At 43.9% G+C, this 20,397-nt stretch overlaps 1 protein-coding gene across 1 annotated transcript in view; it reads right to left on the reverse strand.

Moving 5' to 3' along the window:
• MDGA2 (MAM domain containing glycosylphosphatidylinositol anchor 2) overlaps positions 1–20,397 on the reverse strand; it is a 390,338-nt gene that overhangs the window by 148,508 nt on the left and 221,433 nt on the right. The window contains exon 6 of the mRNA XM_082000249.1: positions 10,579–10,848. Coding sequence (XP_081856375.1) covers positions 10,579–10,848 — 270 coding nt within the window. The remainder of the gene's footprint in view (positions 1–10,578; positions 10,849–20,397) is intronic.

Consider the following 20,397-nt stretch of genomic DNA (forward strand, 5'->3'; position numbering starts at 1 on the left):
CTTTTTGTCGCCAAGAAGCCTTGAAACCCTGCACCACAGATCACAAGCAGCCATCCTCTCCCTGGGATGTTTCATATAATGAGTCTCAAATAATAAGTCATGGTGGATGTGGCCTGGCAGAGTCTGCAAGATCCACCACACAGACCAAATCAGTGCACATTTCAGTATCTTTCAGTAAGAACAGTCACTCTCCCTGGTCATTCTTCAAAGCAAACAAAGCAATAAACCCCTCAAAACACAAAATTGTGGAAATCTGCCAACATGTGCTTTGTCTTACAGACAGTTCACAGGACCTAGAAATTCCTAGAGCGACCACTGTGTATCTAGCCATGGGCTTCACCTTTTTCTCTTACAGAAATACCTAACTGGATGAAAAGAAAGTGGATGGGACAGATCCCTCAACACCTTCTGAATAGCACCAGCCCACAGCATTTTTGAATGAAATACTCAAAGTCTTGCTAACTTGCCTGCACGGCAGTTGCATCTATTTTGTCCTCTGTTATTCAGATTCATTCTTGGCTGACGGGGGACAATCAGGTCTGCCAAGGTCAGCATCATACTGTTGGTTTATTTTTCCTGTAGCAGGGAAAGCTCTCTTACCTTATGGTTCATCTCTATAACCTTGTTAACGACTTGGTCTGCTACTGAGATATAGAAACTTTCTTACTCTGAAGGGTTTTTTTTGCTCAGAATTAGAAAGTCAGTCTAACATCAAATAAAATCACCCATAAACTCTGCACGGAGCTAGCTTCACCTGCATTAGGAGCAAATAATGCTATTTGTTGTTTTCACATAAGAGAACTCTCTCCAGCAGAAAATACGCCTGCCGAGCGTATTTTGGCAGTACTTTGGGTCATAAGGAGTACATTAAAAAATAGCATAACTACATAAACATCCACAGGTCTTTTAGGGAGAATGCACCAATGTTGACCACTCTTCTCAAAATTCAAATTTCTTAAATAGAGTATTTAGGATTCTGCAAGATAATTTTGACAAAATTATGCTGCCTGCATGTTCCCTTTAGTCACCTTCCTATACAAAGACAGACTTGAAGTACAGTCTTGCTAAAAAAAGACACATATTTTCAGCATTCTACCAAGAGTTTATTTTGCTTCTGTCAACATGGTTTTGGCTTAAAGTTCTTTAAAACCTTAACTTTCAGTAGCTATCAGAACAATTAAGTTGTCAAGCATCTTCTACTAGAGCATCTCCAAACTTTTTAATATCAAGTAATTATTTGGCACTTAGAAGACCAGATGCATTCACATTTTCAATTTAAATGCAAATACTGTGGAGAGATTTCAGGTTTTGTCTCTATTTTTATAAATGCTTCTAATTTTTACAAGAAAAGGATTTATTCTTCTGGAGATGCCATGTGGCAGGTGTCTGTTTTTACGTGTGCTCTAGTTAATTAGCTCCTATTTCTTTCACTGATTTTCTTTTGAAGGAAGGGGAGGTGTATACTTCGCTGTAATGAAGATTTCGGTTCACAAGTTACTCAGTATATGACCCATTAAATAGATGATGCTGAGATCAAAGTATGCGAAACACAGCATGGTTTCTCTTTTAACTGATTTTAGAAATAAATATTCAAGAGAAATAAGCATCGTCAGAAGAGCAAAGACATATAGGTTTATAGAAATATTTAGGTGGCAGCTCAGGAGGTTTCTAGACCAATTGCCTGCTCAAAACATGGCGAGATGTGAGCTCAGACCAGGTTGTTCAGGACTTGAAAACATCCAGGAATGGAGATTGCACAACTCTTTTGCTGTGGTTCCCTGCTTGTGAAAACCAGCAGTTGCCCCAGTGGTGTCACATCAGTATAAATCTGATTTTGGGACAGAAACTGCAGTGTCCTACCAGGGATCAGCACACAATGCAGCCCCGCCTGCCTGGGGATGCCTTTCATCTCTGATTTTAAGAAGACACAGATAATGATTCAAACTCATCAAGGTGGGTACATGAGGGTGAAATAGCAAGAAGTGAAGGAAGGCTGATCAATAAGCAGTGGCGACAAACGGGCAGCTGGCATTCAGTACTTTTTGAAACCCCAAGCAAAAGAAAGGGGAAAAAAACCCCAAACAACCCAAAACACTTCCTAGGCTACAAAACCCCACGCCGTTACAGCTTGCCAAGCCAATATACTGCGTGCAGCCCCGGCCAGACCCAGGGGCTCGAGGCTGCCCTGTCCCACGGGCTGCCCACCTCACAGGCGAACGGGAGCTTCACAAGCCTCGTCACAAGCCAGACAAGAACTGGGATAGGAATTATACAATTCAGAGAAGGTGACACAATCCCCAGTGGGCTATGCACTTACCAAACAAATTATAAATCCTCTATATAAACATTACAGCTGGGTGTTTTCCAGGGCTAATGCCTTTATAATGTTTAATTCTTGTGCCAAAGCTGTCAAAAGAAAACAGCCTTGCTGAATTTTCTTTGATGCCCAAAAGTAATATATTGCAAATCTTCACTCTTCTCTTTGCCCACACACCGCAAATGAAACTCAGCACACAGTACTTGCCTTTCTTCCAAAACCTAGAGCAAACCCCCAGTTTCCAAGGCTTCCACACCGGATTGTCCCCGTCTCCTGCTTCTTGTGTGGCTCGAGAGCTTTATTCAACTGCAGGATTTTGTTAGAGCCTGGATTTGTTCCAACATGGGATGTGTTTCCCTTCAACACTTTGTTTTTATTCCACAGTTCAAGGCCTCAAAAAATTAAAACTTTCCAAAATGCTTTAAAATCAAAACTTTGAAAAACTCAATTTTTTTCTGCCAAAATGATAACATTGTTATGACTACACAGACCTCATCATGTATAAATCGGCCAAGTTCTAATAGAATATTAGACCACACCTCTGCCAAAAAAAATTATCACGCATTAGTCATTAATAATTGCATTAGTAGTTAATAATTGCTAGCCAACCAAAAGTGAGGATAACATTTTTTCCTTGCCCCTAGCGAAGAAAGAAGATCACTAGCCAAAGCAGCCACACTTGCAAGGGTCAGAAGGAGAGACAGCAAATGAATATTACCTCTTGAAATCCCTTCTGATATACCTTTAGAGATATGTGGTGCCTCACAGGCACCACAGGGTGTTTTGCAGAGCAACAAACTTATTTAAAACAGAAATTTCTGTACACAAAAATTCTGGGAAGCCCTAATGAAAGGGCAGAAGAATCAATAAACCATCTACATTTTTATATGAAACCATTTTATGAACTCATCCATGATACACCCCAGCCTGGGAGAAAGCACACATGCCTGAGACAACTATTGCAGATAATAAAAATAAATGGACTTCTTAAACTCTGAAGCCCAACTTTTTTACACATTCATTCTCAGAGCTGTAAACTTTTAGGATAGTGCATTGGTAACTTATGACTGTAGCAACATGTCGGATGTGCTGCAAGATCAGGTTTTCTAGGCTAAAAACTTGTCTCATTAAAATCTCACTCACAGCGTGCATCTCCCGGTGGAAGAATCAGAGCTGGCTGGTATTATTTTTTGGACTAAACTGTACTTAAAAAGCTGGAAGAGGCCCCAGGGAAATGCCTGCAGCGGTGCTGGCTCCTGCGAGTGAGCCAGGAGGGCTGACGTGGGGTGGGAGACCAGGCTGGCGCCCAGCCTCCGATTTACAGAGCTGTCTCTAATCCTCATCCAGCACAGGGTTCTCCCCCAAAGCCCATTTGCAAATAGTTTTGAAAGGTCCACTTAAACCCCACACCGGAGGAAGGTAGTTTGTCTTGTCCAACAAGACACAGCAGAAACTAAGCAAGGTGGTGAGTGCTGGCTGTTAAAGAGTTAAGTAAACTGCTTAAGATTATGATAAAAAAATATACATTGGCATAGTGCAAGAGGGAGGACAGGGTGAAGGTGCCCAATGGCCACGGTGGTTCAGCAAAGGCACAGCACATCCCTCCGTCGTGGCACAGCTTGCCTGATACCACTCCAAAGCTGCTTTCAAGGGATGGCAAACCCACCACAGACATGCTTACGCTGGCGACAAGTAGGTGATATCAATGTCAGAGCAGTGAGACACAGGGAGGGACTCCTGAGAAGAGCTGGGAGGGTGCTGGAAGAAAGCTAGCGAAATCGCAGGTGGAGTTGGTCGTTTTTACACAGAAAAAAAAAAAAAAAAGATGAAAGAGGTGAGATGAAATGGATGCCTGTGATGAAGACAACTGGATTCGATGACCCAGGAAGTCCCTTCCAGTCCTATTCCAGAATATGAATTTCAAAACCTTGGCACTTTTACGAATTCACTCTTGCTTTCCAGTCTGCCCCAAGGAAAGCGCAACCATCAACAGATACTGAAAGCCAGCATGGGGGCTGCTGTATTTCCACCCTACCGAAGCATTGCGGGGAGCCCATCTCTGCCAGCCTCCTGCGGCCTGCAGGACCCACGGCCACGCACAACGAAGCTCCACGTGCCTGCACAGTCCCTCATTAGGAAGTCAACTGTGGTCGTCGCTTCGGCGTGGTGTAGTAATGCTGCTTTTACGTGTGTGGATATTTGCCAAGGCCTTTGGCTTTCTCCAGCCATGAAATAAGCACTACTATAATCAGTCTGCTGTGAGACCTTCCCAGAATACAGAGAGAGGGAAAAAAAGGAAGAAAAAAAGAGTTCCTTCTGGTAGTTGCACTGAAAACCCGACATTTTAGGCTTGGCACGCTGGAGCCAGCATCCCCGATCAGCGTTCCCACCGTCACAGATGATGCCAGCTAATGATCACGCACATCGGATGGACACATCCCTCGGCCGCTGGCCAGCATCCAGCGGCTGCAAAACTGCCGGGTGCTGACTGTTACGGATGCTGCCAAAACCCAATTTCCACCTTTTGGATCAAACTTGTGAGCCTTGCCGTGTTTCTGGCACTCGGTGCCAGCCCACGGGGGCCCTGCTCACACTGCAATTAACAGCGTTTGAGGCTCTTTGAGGGGTGACAGCAGAGGTGCTGATGTATAACCAGACAGACTTATGTGACTGGTGTAAACCAACAAGGGAAATTCCTAAGAAAATGCTCTGGGATAAACGGACCCACTGCAGGAACGCAGAAGGGTAAGCAGGGGTGTGAGAATGGACATCAGAAATACCAGACTACAGGATTATTACTTATTTAAAAAATCTATTAAAAAAGCAATGAAAATTTCATTTATTTCACAGTCTGGGTATTTTCTTTTCTTTTATTCCCCCCACCTTCTTTTTAGCAGGCGCTACTACACAGTTCACATACAGTTTTTAAAGACATAATGGAATAGGTACTTCCAGCAATCTTGGCCTTAAAATGCATTTCCCCAGAGTGCTTTTTGTTCAGCAAAAGCTTTTGTGCTAATGTTGAGTACAGGTCATTTAAAATTATTATTTTATATTTAAACTGACAGGGAATCCCACCCCTTTGAAAAATTAACACCAGACACTATGTTTCCGCTTCACAGAAGGGAAAAGTCACACAGTCAGAGTCAATTGGCACTAAAAAAATGTTGCAGTTACAGTAGAAGAGACGGAGGAATCTATTTAAAGAACGTAATGGGAGAAGTTGCTGACAAGGCAACAAATCTGAGTCGGTGCACACTGACACCCTTCCAAATCATTTCAGTGCTCTTTAAGACCTGTAAAACATTTCTCTGGCTCTACCTGTTTCCCAATCCGAAGCACAGATGTCCTTCAAAGATGCTGCCCAGCATTTTTGCTCTCTTACTGGATGGAGGAGCCACCTTACACCCTTCATCATCAAAAGTCTCCAATTCTTCATTGACATACTGGTAGCTACAGATAGATTTTTTTTTTCTTTTTCCCCTTTGCAGTGTCTTTGGAGTATTTGTTCTTTCATGTGCTAGTAATTCTGAGTACCCAGTTTGAGTCATGTTGAAAATGTATAATTTTCCAGAAGCTGCAGACATACATTTATCTTGATTCCTGCCTCTTTTGACATTTCCGATTGTCACCCAAAATCTGTACGGTATTGTGATGATCCTGCTTTTATGTAGTATCTTAAGGATTACAAGGCCAATATTACAATTTCTCTAATGCCTTTTGCTTCCCTCTCCAAACACACATTTAAGAGAGAATTTTAAAGGAGTAAAACAGCCTCCAACAGCAAAGTCTAAAAGATCCTCAGGCTAGAAGAGTTTCCTGGGACATGGAATAAGCTGGATGTTCCACCTGCCATGCCAGATCAGGACAAGGAACTGGGGCCACATCACAGATGAGGTCCTACCAAGCTCCTGGCAATGATCTGAAGTCCTCTCTGCACAGCTGTGCGTGCACGGGACATGAAGTATCCGTATCACCATGTGTGTTGGCCCAAGGGCTGTGAGACATTGAAAGGTTTTCCATTTGATTTTAACACAAATGTACATGTGTGTATTTCCTTCTTATTTGAATTAACAAAATCTCCATAGGATGACTGATTACCATCTACCTCTAATTGGGACCAACGGAGGTATATAGTGACAAACTCATGGTGAAAGCAAATTAACAGAAATATTTTGGGTGGGAAAGAACTCTGAAGGACGTACACCAGGTTTCCTCCATCCTGGCCTTTATGACAAATCATTTCCATTGCATCAGAACAACATTTTTTTGCTCCACCAGGGAAAAGTCAGAAATACAGAACATCCTCCAAGCAAGCACAGCACTAAATACACACATCAGGCATGGAGGTTGTCAGGAACTTTGTTTATCCAGAGGGGATGTGTTGGATTTACTTCTTGAGAGATGGTTGGGTTTTTTTTTTTTTTTTTTGAAGAGGAGAACATCAAATTTTACTAGAAAAAGGGGAGTCAAGATTCCCTTAGAGCTTCTCTGCTTTCTAATCGTTTTGTCTAGAAATATGTTATGGGACGCTACTCTAATCATCAGTCTGAGAGCGGGATGTGAAGATGCCACTGATGAGAGCACCCACCAATACTCAAATGCTAGCAGACTTGCAATCATTTAAGGGACTTAAATCTAAAGAAAATACTTGGAAAGAAACATTCATAGTTAGAATTGGTGAGCCGCCAGCTTTGCTGAAATGAGAGTATTTCTTCCTTCTCTGGTTTGACCCAAGACACCTTGATGGACAAAAACGTCTCTGATGGAATAAGATATTTTGTAATAACTCTGGGTACAGTTAAGCTGATAATGGTATTCTTTAAAATGGCTGTATTTCACAGACTTTCTTACTGAGTGGTGATTTCACCAGGTAAACAGCCTGTGGTCACTGATTTGCCTCTGGTGAGCTCCCATTCAAAACAAACAGAGGAAATGAAAGATACTGCATCGTGTCTGTGCCTCTTAAGGAAGCACTGTGGTACTCAATTTCCCTTTATCATCTCAGCAAAACTTTCATTAACGTTATCCGACAGTCAAAAGGGAGAGGCACTAACACGACAGCTCTGCAGAACAGAGAAAAAGGGAACAGAGTTTGCAGCTTACAGCCTGCTTAAGGAAGTGGTATCTTTGAAGGAAGTTGCTTTATCTGAAAGTGTTAACTGCTTATGAAGGCAGCATACGAGGGCGTCTCTTCCCCCAGCAGCTATGTGCAATGCCGGCTGTTTTGCAAGGGATCCGTGGTCATCTGAACCGACGAGCAAGCACCCAGCTTGCTTTTGTAGGAAGGATTTACAACCCTTTTAAGTTATACAGGCTAAAAGAGGAAAAAAACCAAACCAAACAAACCATCCAAAGACGGTTATGACTAAATGGATTCCTCGCTGCAATAGCAGCTTTGGTCTGGGGCTGTTTTTTTTTTTTTAAGAACAAATCTCTCCTTCTGTGCCAATGTTCACTGGAAGGGGAGGAAATCAAGTAACAGTGGAACAACGGAGAACACATTAAATGCCTATGCATGTTAGGAGGCTTGCAGATAAATCCTGGGAGCTAACAAATGGAAAGCAATGCCCTGAGACCATTATGGCACCTGCTACCCCACCACTCCCCGAGCAGCGCGTGGCAACTGCAGGAGCCAGTTATTTACAACCTGCAGAAGCGGAGACCACACATTACGCAGCACTTCCACATGGGCACATTTTGCACCATCTCTCGGGTGATATATATTCCCCCAAGCCATCATATTTGGTCATCTTGCTATTTCACTATATTTATCTCCACTCTTTAAGGGTCTTGGAAAAGACGGATGGAGGAGCACAGCACTGACCTGAATACACCTGGGTGTCACATCAGCGCCTCAATGACTGAATCTGCTCTTTAAACACAGCCTCATCTCTTGCATCTATGCTTAAGTATGTTGATCCGGACAATTTCTGACTTTCAAAAAGGATAAATTACTTTTGTTACTCTCTTTTTTTACTTTTATTTTTTTCTTTTTGAAGGATTCTCACTGGTTTTGGATTTTTTTAAATTATTATTGAATGCGTGGTGGTCATACGACATCATTCACAACGGGTTTGAAGTCATCTGTGATGGGTACACAGATGTGGGCAGTCAGCCACAAAGACAGAAGAATGCCCAGAAAAAAATGAGAGCTGCTGAAGGTAAGGTAGCATCAGTGGAATGAGGCATATACAATAAAGGCATGTTCGGATAAATGCGCAGTGAAATGTAGTAAATTTTAAAGGAGCCCTGATGATGCTTTTAAACGATTTTAAATTCCTTTCTGGGTAAGATTAGGGGACTGTTGTCTAGTCCTGGGATTGACAGTTCACCCAACGGAGGATGTAAACTCCATTTACCAAATGCTTCTCCTGCAAGGCTTAGATGCTGTTTCAGGTAAATACTCTTTTGTCCTCAGCTGCTGTGTGAAAATCCTGATACGCAACCACAAAAAAAGAGATGAAATAGAAGCAATGAGCTACAGGCAAAATGCTAAGAAATATACACACAAAATAAAATCAAAACCGTGATACAAATTTCTCCCATATTTCACTGCTAAGCTCAGCATTACTTTTAATAAAGATAAATCAACCAAGGCCGGAATAAAGATTTTTTTTTCTAAAAGACAGTTCTTCCCCTTTAACAGAAACAATAAGGGGAAAATCATAGCAGGCAGCAATGCACTGGGGCTAGAAGGGAGCTATGCTTCCTTTATTTAATGGGATGTTCCTCCTGGTGGTCCCTTCTCAGAATTAACAGGGCCACATACCAGAGAGGAAAAAAGAAAAAAGACACCTCAAATACTTTAATGATATTTTGTTCAACGTCTTGCAGTTCCTAGGAATCTCATAGGCACGGTCTTCTATAAATAAAAATGTGAGGGTATATTCTTATTATGCTATGACTCATGAAATTTGTATCTGCAGGGAGCTAGGGACTTTGGCTTTTCCTCTGGGCTCTCTGGTGCTGTCTGCCGGGTCAATTAAAATATCAAGATTTCTTTTCACACAAAGCCTTTCCTCTCCCTTTGCTTATTCCGAGTGTGTGTTTCACTCACATCTTCCCTTCACAACCTCATCACCATTGTAAATCACAGCCAAATTAATGTCGATGCTATGTTCCTGAAACAAGACTGCTTTTGCCTCTTCACAACAAAACCCCTAAGCCAAATGCCAAAAATTCAAATGGAAATACAGTATTACATATAAATCTGTGGACATCTCCTAAAAACTCCTGCAGACCTAGGCTGATGCAGTGCTCTCTCCCTGACCCCCAGAATAGAAATAGCTTCTAATTCCTCGTCCTGCAGAAGAGTATGATATGTTGGGCAATAAGAAGGGAACAGGGGTTATGGCTCTCATAAAATATTCACACCACCGGCTTTTTATACAGCAGTTTCTCCTGAGTATGATTAATCACATGCTATTATTTAAAGTTCCTATAGTGTGGGAGTCTATGTTTCACTACGACTCACAGATTAGATTATAGAAAATTAGTTTCAGATGAACTGTTCGGTTCAGGTAGATTAATTCACTCTGATGATGCCTATCAGCCAATCGAACTCCGTCTTCAAACCAACCGGCCATGTCCCTGGGGTCATCCAGAAAGCGATAAACAACCAGGGAGAGTTTCTCTCCACCTGGCAGTAATTGTTCTGCAAGCACTCTTCTCTTACTTTTACCTAAGACAGACATTTATCCTGCTATTTAGTATAATTAAAGCATAGGTACTAATCTAAAGCTCCTACCCAGGGAGCAGTTGTCTGATGGCAGCAGATTTGCAGCATGCACAACAGCCTTAATTTCCATAACATGTTCACCTGACGAGGAGGAAGAAAAGGGTGAAGTAGGTAATGACGCCTCTGGGAGCCTGGGATGAATTCAGAGGAGGGAAACTCTTCCATGCAACCCTGCCCCTAGGGCACTGTTGAAAGACTTTGTGGAGGAGTCAGCACAGACAATGCCCAGGAGACATGGTGTGCTTTGGTGATCATTGTCTCCAGTACAGATGGGAGACCTGCTGCACCTTCAAAATACAAAGGGGCACCATGCCACCTTGTTCCAGCTAAGGAGTTTGAGCCCAGCACAAGAGCCACCACCTATCTGAAGCCAACACTAATTGATCTCATACATTATCAGAAACGACCAGAAATACGTTTGGAAACATAGGCCACTCCTATGTGAACATTGCTGTCCTGTCAGATTAGGATTCAATTTATCCTCCAAGGTCAAGGCCACTAGTTTGCCAGCTCAGCTTACCTCTTACGATGATGTTGGTGGACTTTTTCGCAGGATTTCCAACGTTGTTATTAGCAATGCAACTGTATGTGCCAGCATCTTCTGGCGTGATGGCAGGTATTGTTAAAGTGCCGCCATTCAGGACTGTCTTCTCAGGCAGGATGCCTGCAGACCTCACCCACGTCAGGCTAGGGGCTGGCTCCCCTCCTGTCGTCACACAGACTAAGGTGATCGCTTCTCCAGGGTTCACCACTATCGGGTCATCCACGAGAAGCTTAATTGAAGGGGATGCTGCAAAACACAAGAGGAAGAGAAAGGTGTAGTGGGGCTATGTCTGTGGTATTGCTCAGCCCTGACAAGCACACGCAAACCAACTGAGATGAGCAAAGGCACTTCAGCTACAGCACTCTTCACGTGACTGCGCGCCCTCTGAGAAGGATGCTCCCCATCCTGATGCTCCCCTGACACCACATTTCTCACCCTCTCTGCACCTTGCTCAGTCATCATCTTTTGCCTTGCTGTCAAACTGCAGATGAGGATTTATGTATGGACAACCCTGCAGCTGTGCTTGGGAAGTGATGTATAATGTATGGGACAAGTGCCAGCACGCTGGATTTTAAACACTTAAAGAAAGGAGTTGGTAACAATCTTCTTATTTGGCATGGAAAGCGTGTTGTTCTTGTTAAGTCAGATCCTACCCATTGAAAACCAGCCCTCTTAATTCACCCACCTCCCTGATGAACTCCTTGGGACTTGGCTGCCAACTGAGATGAATTTGTAGAGTTTGAGTTGGCTCTGTTGAATCAGGAAGTCATCTCCCTTGGGGCAACACCTCCTTGCACACTGGGAAACTGAAGAATCCAGCACAGATGCTTTTGTCCCCTGCACGGCCATGCAACCTGCAGCTCACCGCACCAACAGACAGCGTGGCCACAGCTCCATCCCCTCACAGACACACAGGAGAGGTGCAGACCTGGGTCCCTAATAATTCCCACACAATAGCCAGGGTGACATGGGCTGAATGACCAGCTGCAAGGGCTTTGTTGGGCAGGACCATCAAACCAGCCGAACTACGTTGCGGCACAGGCTAATGGGAAGATGCTGCTGCCCTCAGAAGGGAGAAGGCAAGTGATTAAATTTCATTCTCTCTTCTTTCCTCTTCTAATCCATGAAATATCTATATATAAGGGCAGCAACAGAAATGCTCAGTATGAAGGGACAGGGCAGAGCAAACCAATTTAAAATCACAGTCTGAGCTGTGACATCCCCTGTCATTTGTGTTGGGGGACCCACCCATGCTGGATTCAGGCTTTGCTTGAAAGCATACCCTAAACCACATAAGTGATGAGCTAATATATAAATACACATTGCTAGTACAGGAAAAGCAGCAATGCTAAATAAACACAAGCATAAAGGTGGAGGACTGAACTTCTGGGCAAAGAATACTAGAAAATGTGACAATAAAATTGAAAGAAAATTAAAAAGTTACATCTAAAAATCGTATCACTATCCTCATTATTACAGAGATATATTCTTGTGTGTTCTGTTTTATATATGAATCTTATTTCAATATTAAAGGAATATACACTGATCACTAAAGGCAAAGACAAGAGTCAACTATAAAATAAGAGTTGTCTTTATTTGGAGTTCACGCAGGAGGAATTAGCTTTCTCTGCATTCAGAAGCTGGAGCCCACAAATGGGAAGCACTTTATTTATACCTGTCCTAGCACAGGGAGAACAGGCAACCCCCAGCTGGGCAAACACTTCAAGAGAGCAGGAGAGCAGAGGAAAGCTCCCCTCTTCCAGCTCGCCCTGGCTTGGGACCCTGCAGATACTTCCTAGCGTAAATTCCTGGGTTCATGTAACCAACTTAAAGGTGAAGAAACTGGGTGCATGGCTAAAAATACAGACAGAAAGCAAGTCAGCACTGCCCACTGTGCCAATGTCTCTTTGCTCATGTTCTCTGACCTCTCATCAGTTGATGCATCTATCAGCTCATGGAGCCCTCTTTTGGGATTAGAGGTATGAAACTGGGCAGTATGTCATGTTTCATGCTTAAGTAGATTTTGCTTGGGCAAAGGTGGCAGAAGCAGGGATCCAGGTACCCGCTGTGCAACCAGAACTGAGCTCCAGACCTGTAGGTCGTCACCAACCAGGGGATAACACTCAGCTGGCCTCGCTCGCTCTCCTTCTCTCCCTCCCTCCTGAGTTTAATGATTTTTCCTGAACAACTCTGGCAAGGAGCTGCTCTCTGCTCTTACTAAACATCAAGTCATGAGACAGGGAACAAGAGAGCCTCAAATAATGCTTTAAAACTTAGAGCAAAAGATGAAAGCTCCAACAATGTCAACCCAACCTCGTGGTGCTGTTTACCATAATGGCCTCATAATCCTCCAGATGAAAGAGGGCCCTTTGCCATCCTTCAGGTAGAGAGACAAAGATAGCAGCTGATAGATAAAAACGCTGTGATACATCCCTTTCATCACAGCGCTCAAAACAGTAAGTACATGAAAATTATGGTTTGCATACAGCAATTTCTCTTTGCTTACACCACACATTTCACTTAACTACAACCTATCCCACTAGACAAACACAAACAAAAATTCAGCAATACACTCAACTATTACCATTAAAAGCCTGATTTAAACCAAAGAATATTAAGAAATTCAGAAGGGATGTTAAAGTTTCCAGCAAATGAAACTCAGTGTAGCATATAAAGGGTCAAATACCTACTACAAATCGAACATCCACAGCAACAACAAGCTATTATTTTTATATTTCCCTGCTTGAAACCCTATACATAATCTGCACCGTATGTGCAATGCACCAGTAATACAGAACCTCTCATTTTCAGCTTTATGGTGCAACCCAGGATAGAATTGGGTCTACCGCACTGCTTGCCTGATTTGTTTTCACATGCACGTTGCCAAATTCTGGCCTAGGAATGGAGAGATTAGAAGTTTCCTGGTGGTCACTTGGACTTTGTCCTTCCAGCCCCACAGCTATCCCCATGCCCACTCATCTCTGAGAGTGCAACCTCCACTCCCAATGCAATCAAAATTGACCTCTCCTCCTTCTAGCCAGGGATGGGGAAAGGTGGTAGTCCACACCCAGTTGCTCATGTGCCAAACACGAGCTGGAAACTCGTGGTTTCTTGTCACAGCTCTGGCTGTCTCAGCAAGGAAAGGAGAGAGAGGAGAAGAGAGAAGCAGGAAGAGTTAGCCAGGGAATAAAGAATGCAAATGGCAAAAATCCCAAATGGTCGGTAACTCCAGCGATGTGCTCAGACACCATGGGGTGGCAGAAAAATGGCTTTAGCTCTAAGTTAGAGACTGCTTGTGTTCACTTCTGTATGTCAGCCTAGACCTAGATGTGGAAACAAATAGGGTTATATCACAAGTTTAGTCACCTGCGGGAAGACCTGTGTTAATTGACTTGGGTTAATCAACAGCATATAGGGCTTCTGCAAGTCTCCTTTACTGAATAGTAAAGATAAAATACTCTTTGACTCCATCCAGAAATGCTTTCTTCTCCTAAACTGGAGGACCACCTCTAACTGCTTCCTATAGGATGCTGCAGCAATGCAGCTGCAAACAGCTGCCTCTCCCCCCATGGGAGGGACTGGGGATGCAAAGCTGTAGCACAGAAAGGAGTAAGGAAGGCACAGCCACAAAACTCCATCTAACAGCAGGGACAGTAAACCCTGGACTGGGCTGCTCAGGGTTGCTGCAGAATCTCTCTTCCAGATTTTCTAAGCAAACATCTGTTAGACACAAAGTCTGGGACTAGCTCATGTTTGAGCTAGGGAAATGGAGCTCACTATCATGTTCTAGTTTCAATGACAGCAAGAGGTACTACCAAAAGGCGATTCCTCTTATCTACCTTGAGCTACCTTCTGGCAAGAACCTTCCCCTGTGGTATCCATCTCTTCCTGCTGACTGCAGACAGAGCCCAAAGATTAGTTTAATCTAGACAGGTAAGATTTAGGTGGCAGAAGACAGGTCACATCAATCCCACCTTTACGATGAGGATTTACAAATGTACCAGGAGCCTATAGATGGGAATGGGCAGAAAGTACTGGTTTTAACAATGTACATGTGCCAACCTCCCACTGATTCCAGTGTTTTGCAAATCCTCTTAGATCCTGGCACTTTCAGAAAACTAAAATTTTGGCCTAATCCTCTCTCTAAAATGGATTTCTTGTCTCTTATTTATTTGTAAACTTCTGCGGCTAAACACCATATACAGCATAGATCTGAACTGAACATCGCCACACATATTTTTTTTTTTTGGTCCAACATGATTAAAAAATGGAGCAGGCATTTATAAAGATGACAAGATGATCCAGAGCAATTATAATAGTTGATGATTATACCAAAATATTGTTGAAGGATTATTAGAACTCATGCTTCAGGGAATAAAATGGTATCTTTTCCTGGAATGGGAGGGCAGACTATGACATATCTGTCTACTGCACACTTTTTATGCACTCTTCTGCAATGTCTCCTGCTGGCTCCTGTTAAGGACAGACATAAGATCTGATCCAAATGGACAATGCATGTGTTTATACATCTTTTGCATTTGTAAAGCATCTAGCATGACTGAACTCCAACTAGGAGACCCACGATGCAGTCCTAGCAGCTCAAGCTATGATTTTTGTTTAGAAAGTAGGAAATAATGTAATTGAGTCAGAAGGAAGAGGAGATACAGAGAGCTCCCAAAGATCTGACTCTCATTAAAATGACGCTATTGTAAAAAGTAGTACACACAATTGTGTATTCCTGGGACAAGTCTGAAATGCGCTGGTTTTGCCTTTGCTATGTATATTGCTTTGGGGAGTCAGGCTTCAGCCTCCAAGATACAAGTGGTTTTACCCAATGGCATCCACATCAACTGTGGGAGAAGAAACACAAATGTGAGCCAAGCTCCCTTCCACTTCTACAGCCTGGCCTGCTTTCCTGAAACAAGGCTGGAGCCAGTACTGACATTCTGCCAGTTCAGTTTTTGAAAGGCACAGAAAGGTAACCTGAGTTTTTTGAGGCTCAAGAAGACCCTCACATCCTTACAAACTTTCACATTGTCCCAAACAAGATTATTTAAAAAGGTATATATTGCAGTGACAGTAAAGCAGCAATTTATGACTCCAATCTTGATTTTATTAGTTAAATTTTATAAAATTTAGTTTCACCAGGCAAGGTACTTGGCTGGTCGCCATATTTACATAGGGCTTTTCTTACATGAAAGGCACTTTACAGTCGAAGTGCTTCAAAGCCCCCAGAACTCAGCAGGTAGATGTGCAATCAAAAGAAAAATTGTGCAACTGCACCAACCCAGAAGTTTCCTCTGCTAAGCAGCTGTCTCCTGGCATAAGGATGAGCTACTCAGTTTCTGCTTAAATCTTGCAGAGATCCCATAAAATTCCTTTGAAAGGTTTAACTTAGGGATATATTTTATTATTTTCCACTGCTGTATTCTTCTGGATTTGGTTTAATCTTGCTTTGTCATTGATTTATTTCTGTCTTCCTTCTTACTCATGTCCTCTCTAAACTAAATATTCTGAATTTTTTCACTTCCTCCCTCATAGCCCCACAGCTCCGTCTGTTCGTATCACAAAACCCTGGGTCACGGTTCAGGTCATGGGGACATACTGACACACACACATGCAGACACAGGACTGATGTCCTCAATTTCACGTAGAGTTGAAGAGTGATGGATTTTATGGTTTTAAGTAATTTTCAGTACTGTTTTGGAAAGTTGAGCATCAGAGCCAACACAACTGTGCAATAACAAAACTGATGGAGACACAGAAGTTACTCATGTACAAAATCTCATAAATTTATACAGAATTCCTAATGCAACAAAAATGTTCCTGCCAAAAGGAGTCAATACTAAGCAGTGTGTATTATCACTCCCAAAGCCACTTCCAAAGCTTCACTCTGACTGAGGTCTCTCTTAGATGACTACCAGCTATCAGGATTGACAAGATGAATGCTGGGCCATCCAGGTTTGGCAAGCAAAGCATCTCCCAGCCAAAATCTTCACCCTGGCACCGGCAGAGACTCAGCTAGGCAACCTGCCCAGCGGAAACTTTCTTGCAAATCTCTGATAGGAATAATAAAATTCATTATAAAACAATAGCAAGCTTTGGTAAATATTTCCATGGGTGAGTGCATGGAACAAGCTTTCCAAACATCGTATTTGGACATCGCAATGAGAACGGCTCAGTGTTCAAAAGACTTCTGCATCTTTACTGCCCTTTAGAAGTAGGGCTTTCTGAGTGCCAGTCCCACATTTCGAAGTCATGGTTAGTTTTGCCAGGGAACAAAGAAAGCCGCAGTGCCACGTCCCCATGAAGAACAAGGCACTACTCATGATGAGGGAAACTGTTCAGGTCCCCATTCATATTGCAGCTGCATCCTTTTTAAAGGGACTTTAATTCAGAGGCTTTCATGTACAAGTATTGCTTCTGCATCCAATGTATTTCATAGGACTGTAGAGCCTGGCTGTGAGCTCAACAGTGCATATGAGAAAGTGCTATTGGGTCACAATGCACAGCCTTGCTAGTCAAGTCAGTACAGGGAATTTAAATCAGAACTGCATCTATTTTTTTACCTAGTACTAATGTGCACACAAGACAAGCTAGGCACTGACGACATACAGATGGAGATTAATTATAAAATGTGGCTACAACATATACCAGTCCTCAGAGTGTAATAATACAGCACGCAACACTCACTGGTTTTGATTAATGGCTAGGGTGAAAGGTCCTCAGATCCAGCACAAAGCTAGCAGTCATTTAGTCATCATTAACACCCTAAGAAACAGCCTTAACAATATCAGTTTACCGAGCACCTTTGACATAACAACCTTGCTCTACAACAAAATGCTCCCAGCTTAAACAGAGCTGCCACAGGATCATCAGCAGGGAGACTGGAAACAGCTCCTAATCAATGATCCAATGCTGATGTTCACCGAACCTGAAAGAAGCAGAGTCTCTACTGCTGCCTGGGATGGGTATCTGAGACAGACACTACACTGGGAGGAAAAAGGTATCTGTCATTGATGAAGCATAGAGAAAGAATCTGACGCCAACACGTGTTATAATTACAGTGAGACAAATACAGGTATTTAGACTGGGTATGTGGAATTGAGGAAATGTCACAGCTGGCTTTAGGGATTCCTGGAAACGCACAGGAAAAATAATACTTTAACAGCAATATCGAAGTAGAAGCAGAAAGTCATGTCTTTGACAAGTCACTCATCTATGATGAATAAAAATACAAAGACATTATTTTTTCCAGTTTTGTGAATTGTTTCATATCCAGAACTGAAGCAATAGAAATTAACTGAATTATACTTTCATATATACATGTGTGTATGCATCCATTTAATTTACAGCCATGATTCCTTGCAGGAACACAATGCATATTCTCCTAACTATACAAGTTATGAATAGTCCCTTTCAAGTCAGAGCAAAAAGAGAGAACATTTGAGTATCCTGCTGGGCTGGGAGCATCATTTCTGTACTTACTTACTTAGTAAAGTTCAAAAAAGAACATATTATAATTCCCAGCTGACATCCAGATTTTAAATAACAGACTAAAAATAAACTTTGTATTGACCACACTGCCACAGCATGATGCAATATGGTAGGTCATTTCTTTTCATCAGTAGTCATTAAAAAAGAAAACAAAATTAAAAAATAAAACAAAAAATAACAACAAAAAACCCAAAAGCCAAACCCTAATGGAAATCACTTTTATCCACCCATCCTCTCTGCTTTATCCTCCCTGCTGCTTCTCATAGAGCTGTAATCTTCTGACTGCTATCATAAAAAAGACAACTCTTCTAGGCAGAAAGTGCCGGAGTGTATTGAACCAGCCAGGATAAGATACTCCAATGGGCTAAACTGTCGAGTAAACACACACCCACGTGCACTGGCACTTCATCTGCTCTCCCAGGACATGCAAACTCAGCTGCAGACTCTGCTGGGAAGGGGCAAGGCTTCCCAGGGCAGGTTCACCTTTGCCTTGGCAATGAGTTTTCCAAGAAAGCCAAGGGAGAAAAATCATGCAGAGACAGTTAAACTTGAGCTCTTTGCAGGCTTAGGACCAGAATTCATCACAGAATCACAAGATGGCTGAGGTCAGAGGCACCTCTGGAGGCCCTCTGGTCCAACGCCCTGCTCAAGCAGGGTCCCCTCCTGCAGGTTTGCCCAGGGCCGTGTCCAGATGTCTTTTGAATATTGCTGAGGATGGAGACTCCACAACCTCTCCAAGCAACCTGTGCCAGTGCTGAATCACCTTCACTGTAAAATGTGGGTTTATAGTGTATTGGGATAGCGTGGCCAGGGTTTGGTAGCAGGGGGCTGCAGGGGAGGCTTCTGTGAGAAGCCCAGAGCAGAAGGGGCAGGAGGGCTCCAGGCGCTGGAGCAGAGGGTCCCTGGCAGCCCCCGGGGAAGCCCCCAGGGAGGCTGGCTGTGCCCCTGCGGCCATGGAGCCCCACGGGGGAGCAGATCTGCACCCGCACCCGGGGAGGGCCCCACGCCGGGGCAGGGGGATGCCCGAAGGAGGCCGTGACCCCGTGGGCAGCCCGTGCTGGGGCCGGCTCCTGGCAGGGCCTGTGGCCCCGTGGGGAGAGAGAGGAGCCCCGGCTGGAGCAGGTTTGCTGGCAGGACCTGGGACCCCGCGGGGGCCAGGCTGGAGCAGCCTGTTCCTGAAGGACGGCACCCGTGGGGGGACCCGGGCTGGAGCAGCCTGTTCCTGAAGGACGGCACCCGTGGGGGGACCCAGGCTGGAGCAGCCTGTTCCTGAAGGACGGCACCCGTGGGGGGACCCGGGCTGGAGCAGCCTGTTCCTGAAGGACGGCACCCGTGGGGGACCCAGGCTGGAGCAGCTCGTGAAGAACTGCAGCCCATGGGAAGAACTCATGCTGGAGAAGTCCATGGAGGACAGTCTCCCATGGGGGGACCCCAGGCTGGAGCAGGGCAGAGTGTGACGAGTCCTGTCCCTGAGGAGGAAGGAGCGGCAGACAAGGTCCATTCCCCATTCCCCGTCCCCCTGCACCGCTCGGGGGGAGAAGGGAGAGAAATCGGGAGTGAAGCTGAGCTCAGGGAGAAGGGAGGGGTGGGGGAAGGTGTTCTAAGATTTAGTTTTAGTTCTCATTATCCTTCTCAGATTTGATTGGCAATAAATTAATTTCCTTAAGACGAGCCTGTTTTGCCCGTAATAGTAATGGGTGAGTGATCTCTCCCTTGTCCTCATCTTGACCCATGAGCTTGTCATTCTATTTTCTCTCCCCTGTCCAGCTGAGGAGTGGAGTGATATAGCAACTTTGGGGGACACCTGGCATCTAGCCAAGGTCAACCCACCACATATAGTCACCAGTCATGTAGAGCTTTGAACTTCAGTAGTGTCTTGCTCAGGCGCTGCACGTAATCTCAGCGCAGAAGAGCAGCAAAATACTCCAGCTGTAATAACTTCCAGTTCTAAACACCTTTGTGTTTAGACACATAAAACAGATGTGCTCACTGTACATATCACCCTTACTTTTGTATTACGTGCTCTTTCTCCCACTTCATCATTGCCTTTGAAATTCCAGCATTTGCAGGGACAGAGAAAATAAAGGTAAAGGGCTCAAATCCTAATTCTTTCAGGCATATGTCCTTTTTTTTGGCGTGGAATTACTGACGTCATACATCCCAGACCAGATTTCAGTATCGCAAGTGGTTTAGGGTTCTCATCTTCGCGAAAGCACCCAGACCTGTTCTAGCACAAAGGAGTGACTCCCCCCACTCAGGGCAGCTGCCCCCCGATTGCTGAAAACACCCATCAGTCTG

This window comes from Phaethon aethereus (assembly GCF_964289735.1).
Source record: "Phaethon aethereus genome assembly, chromosome: 5".
NCBI classification, from domain to species: domain Eukaryota; kingdom Metazoa; phylum Chordata; class Aves; order Phaethontiformes; family Phaethontidae; genus Phaethon; species Phaethon aethereus.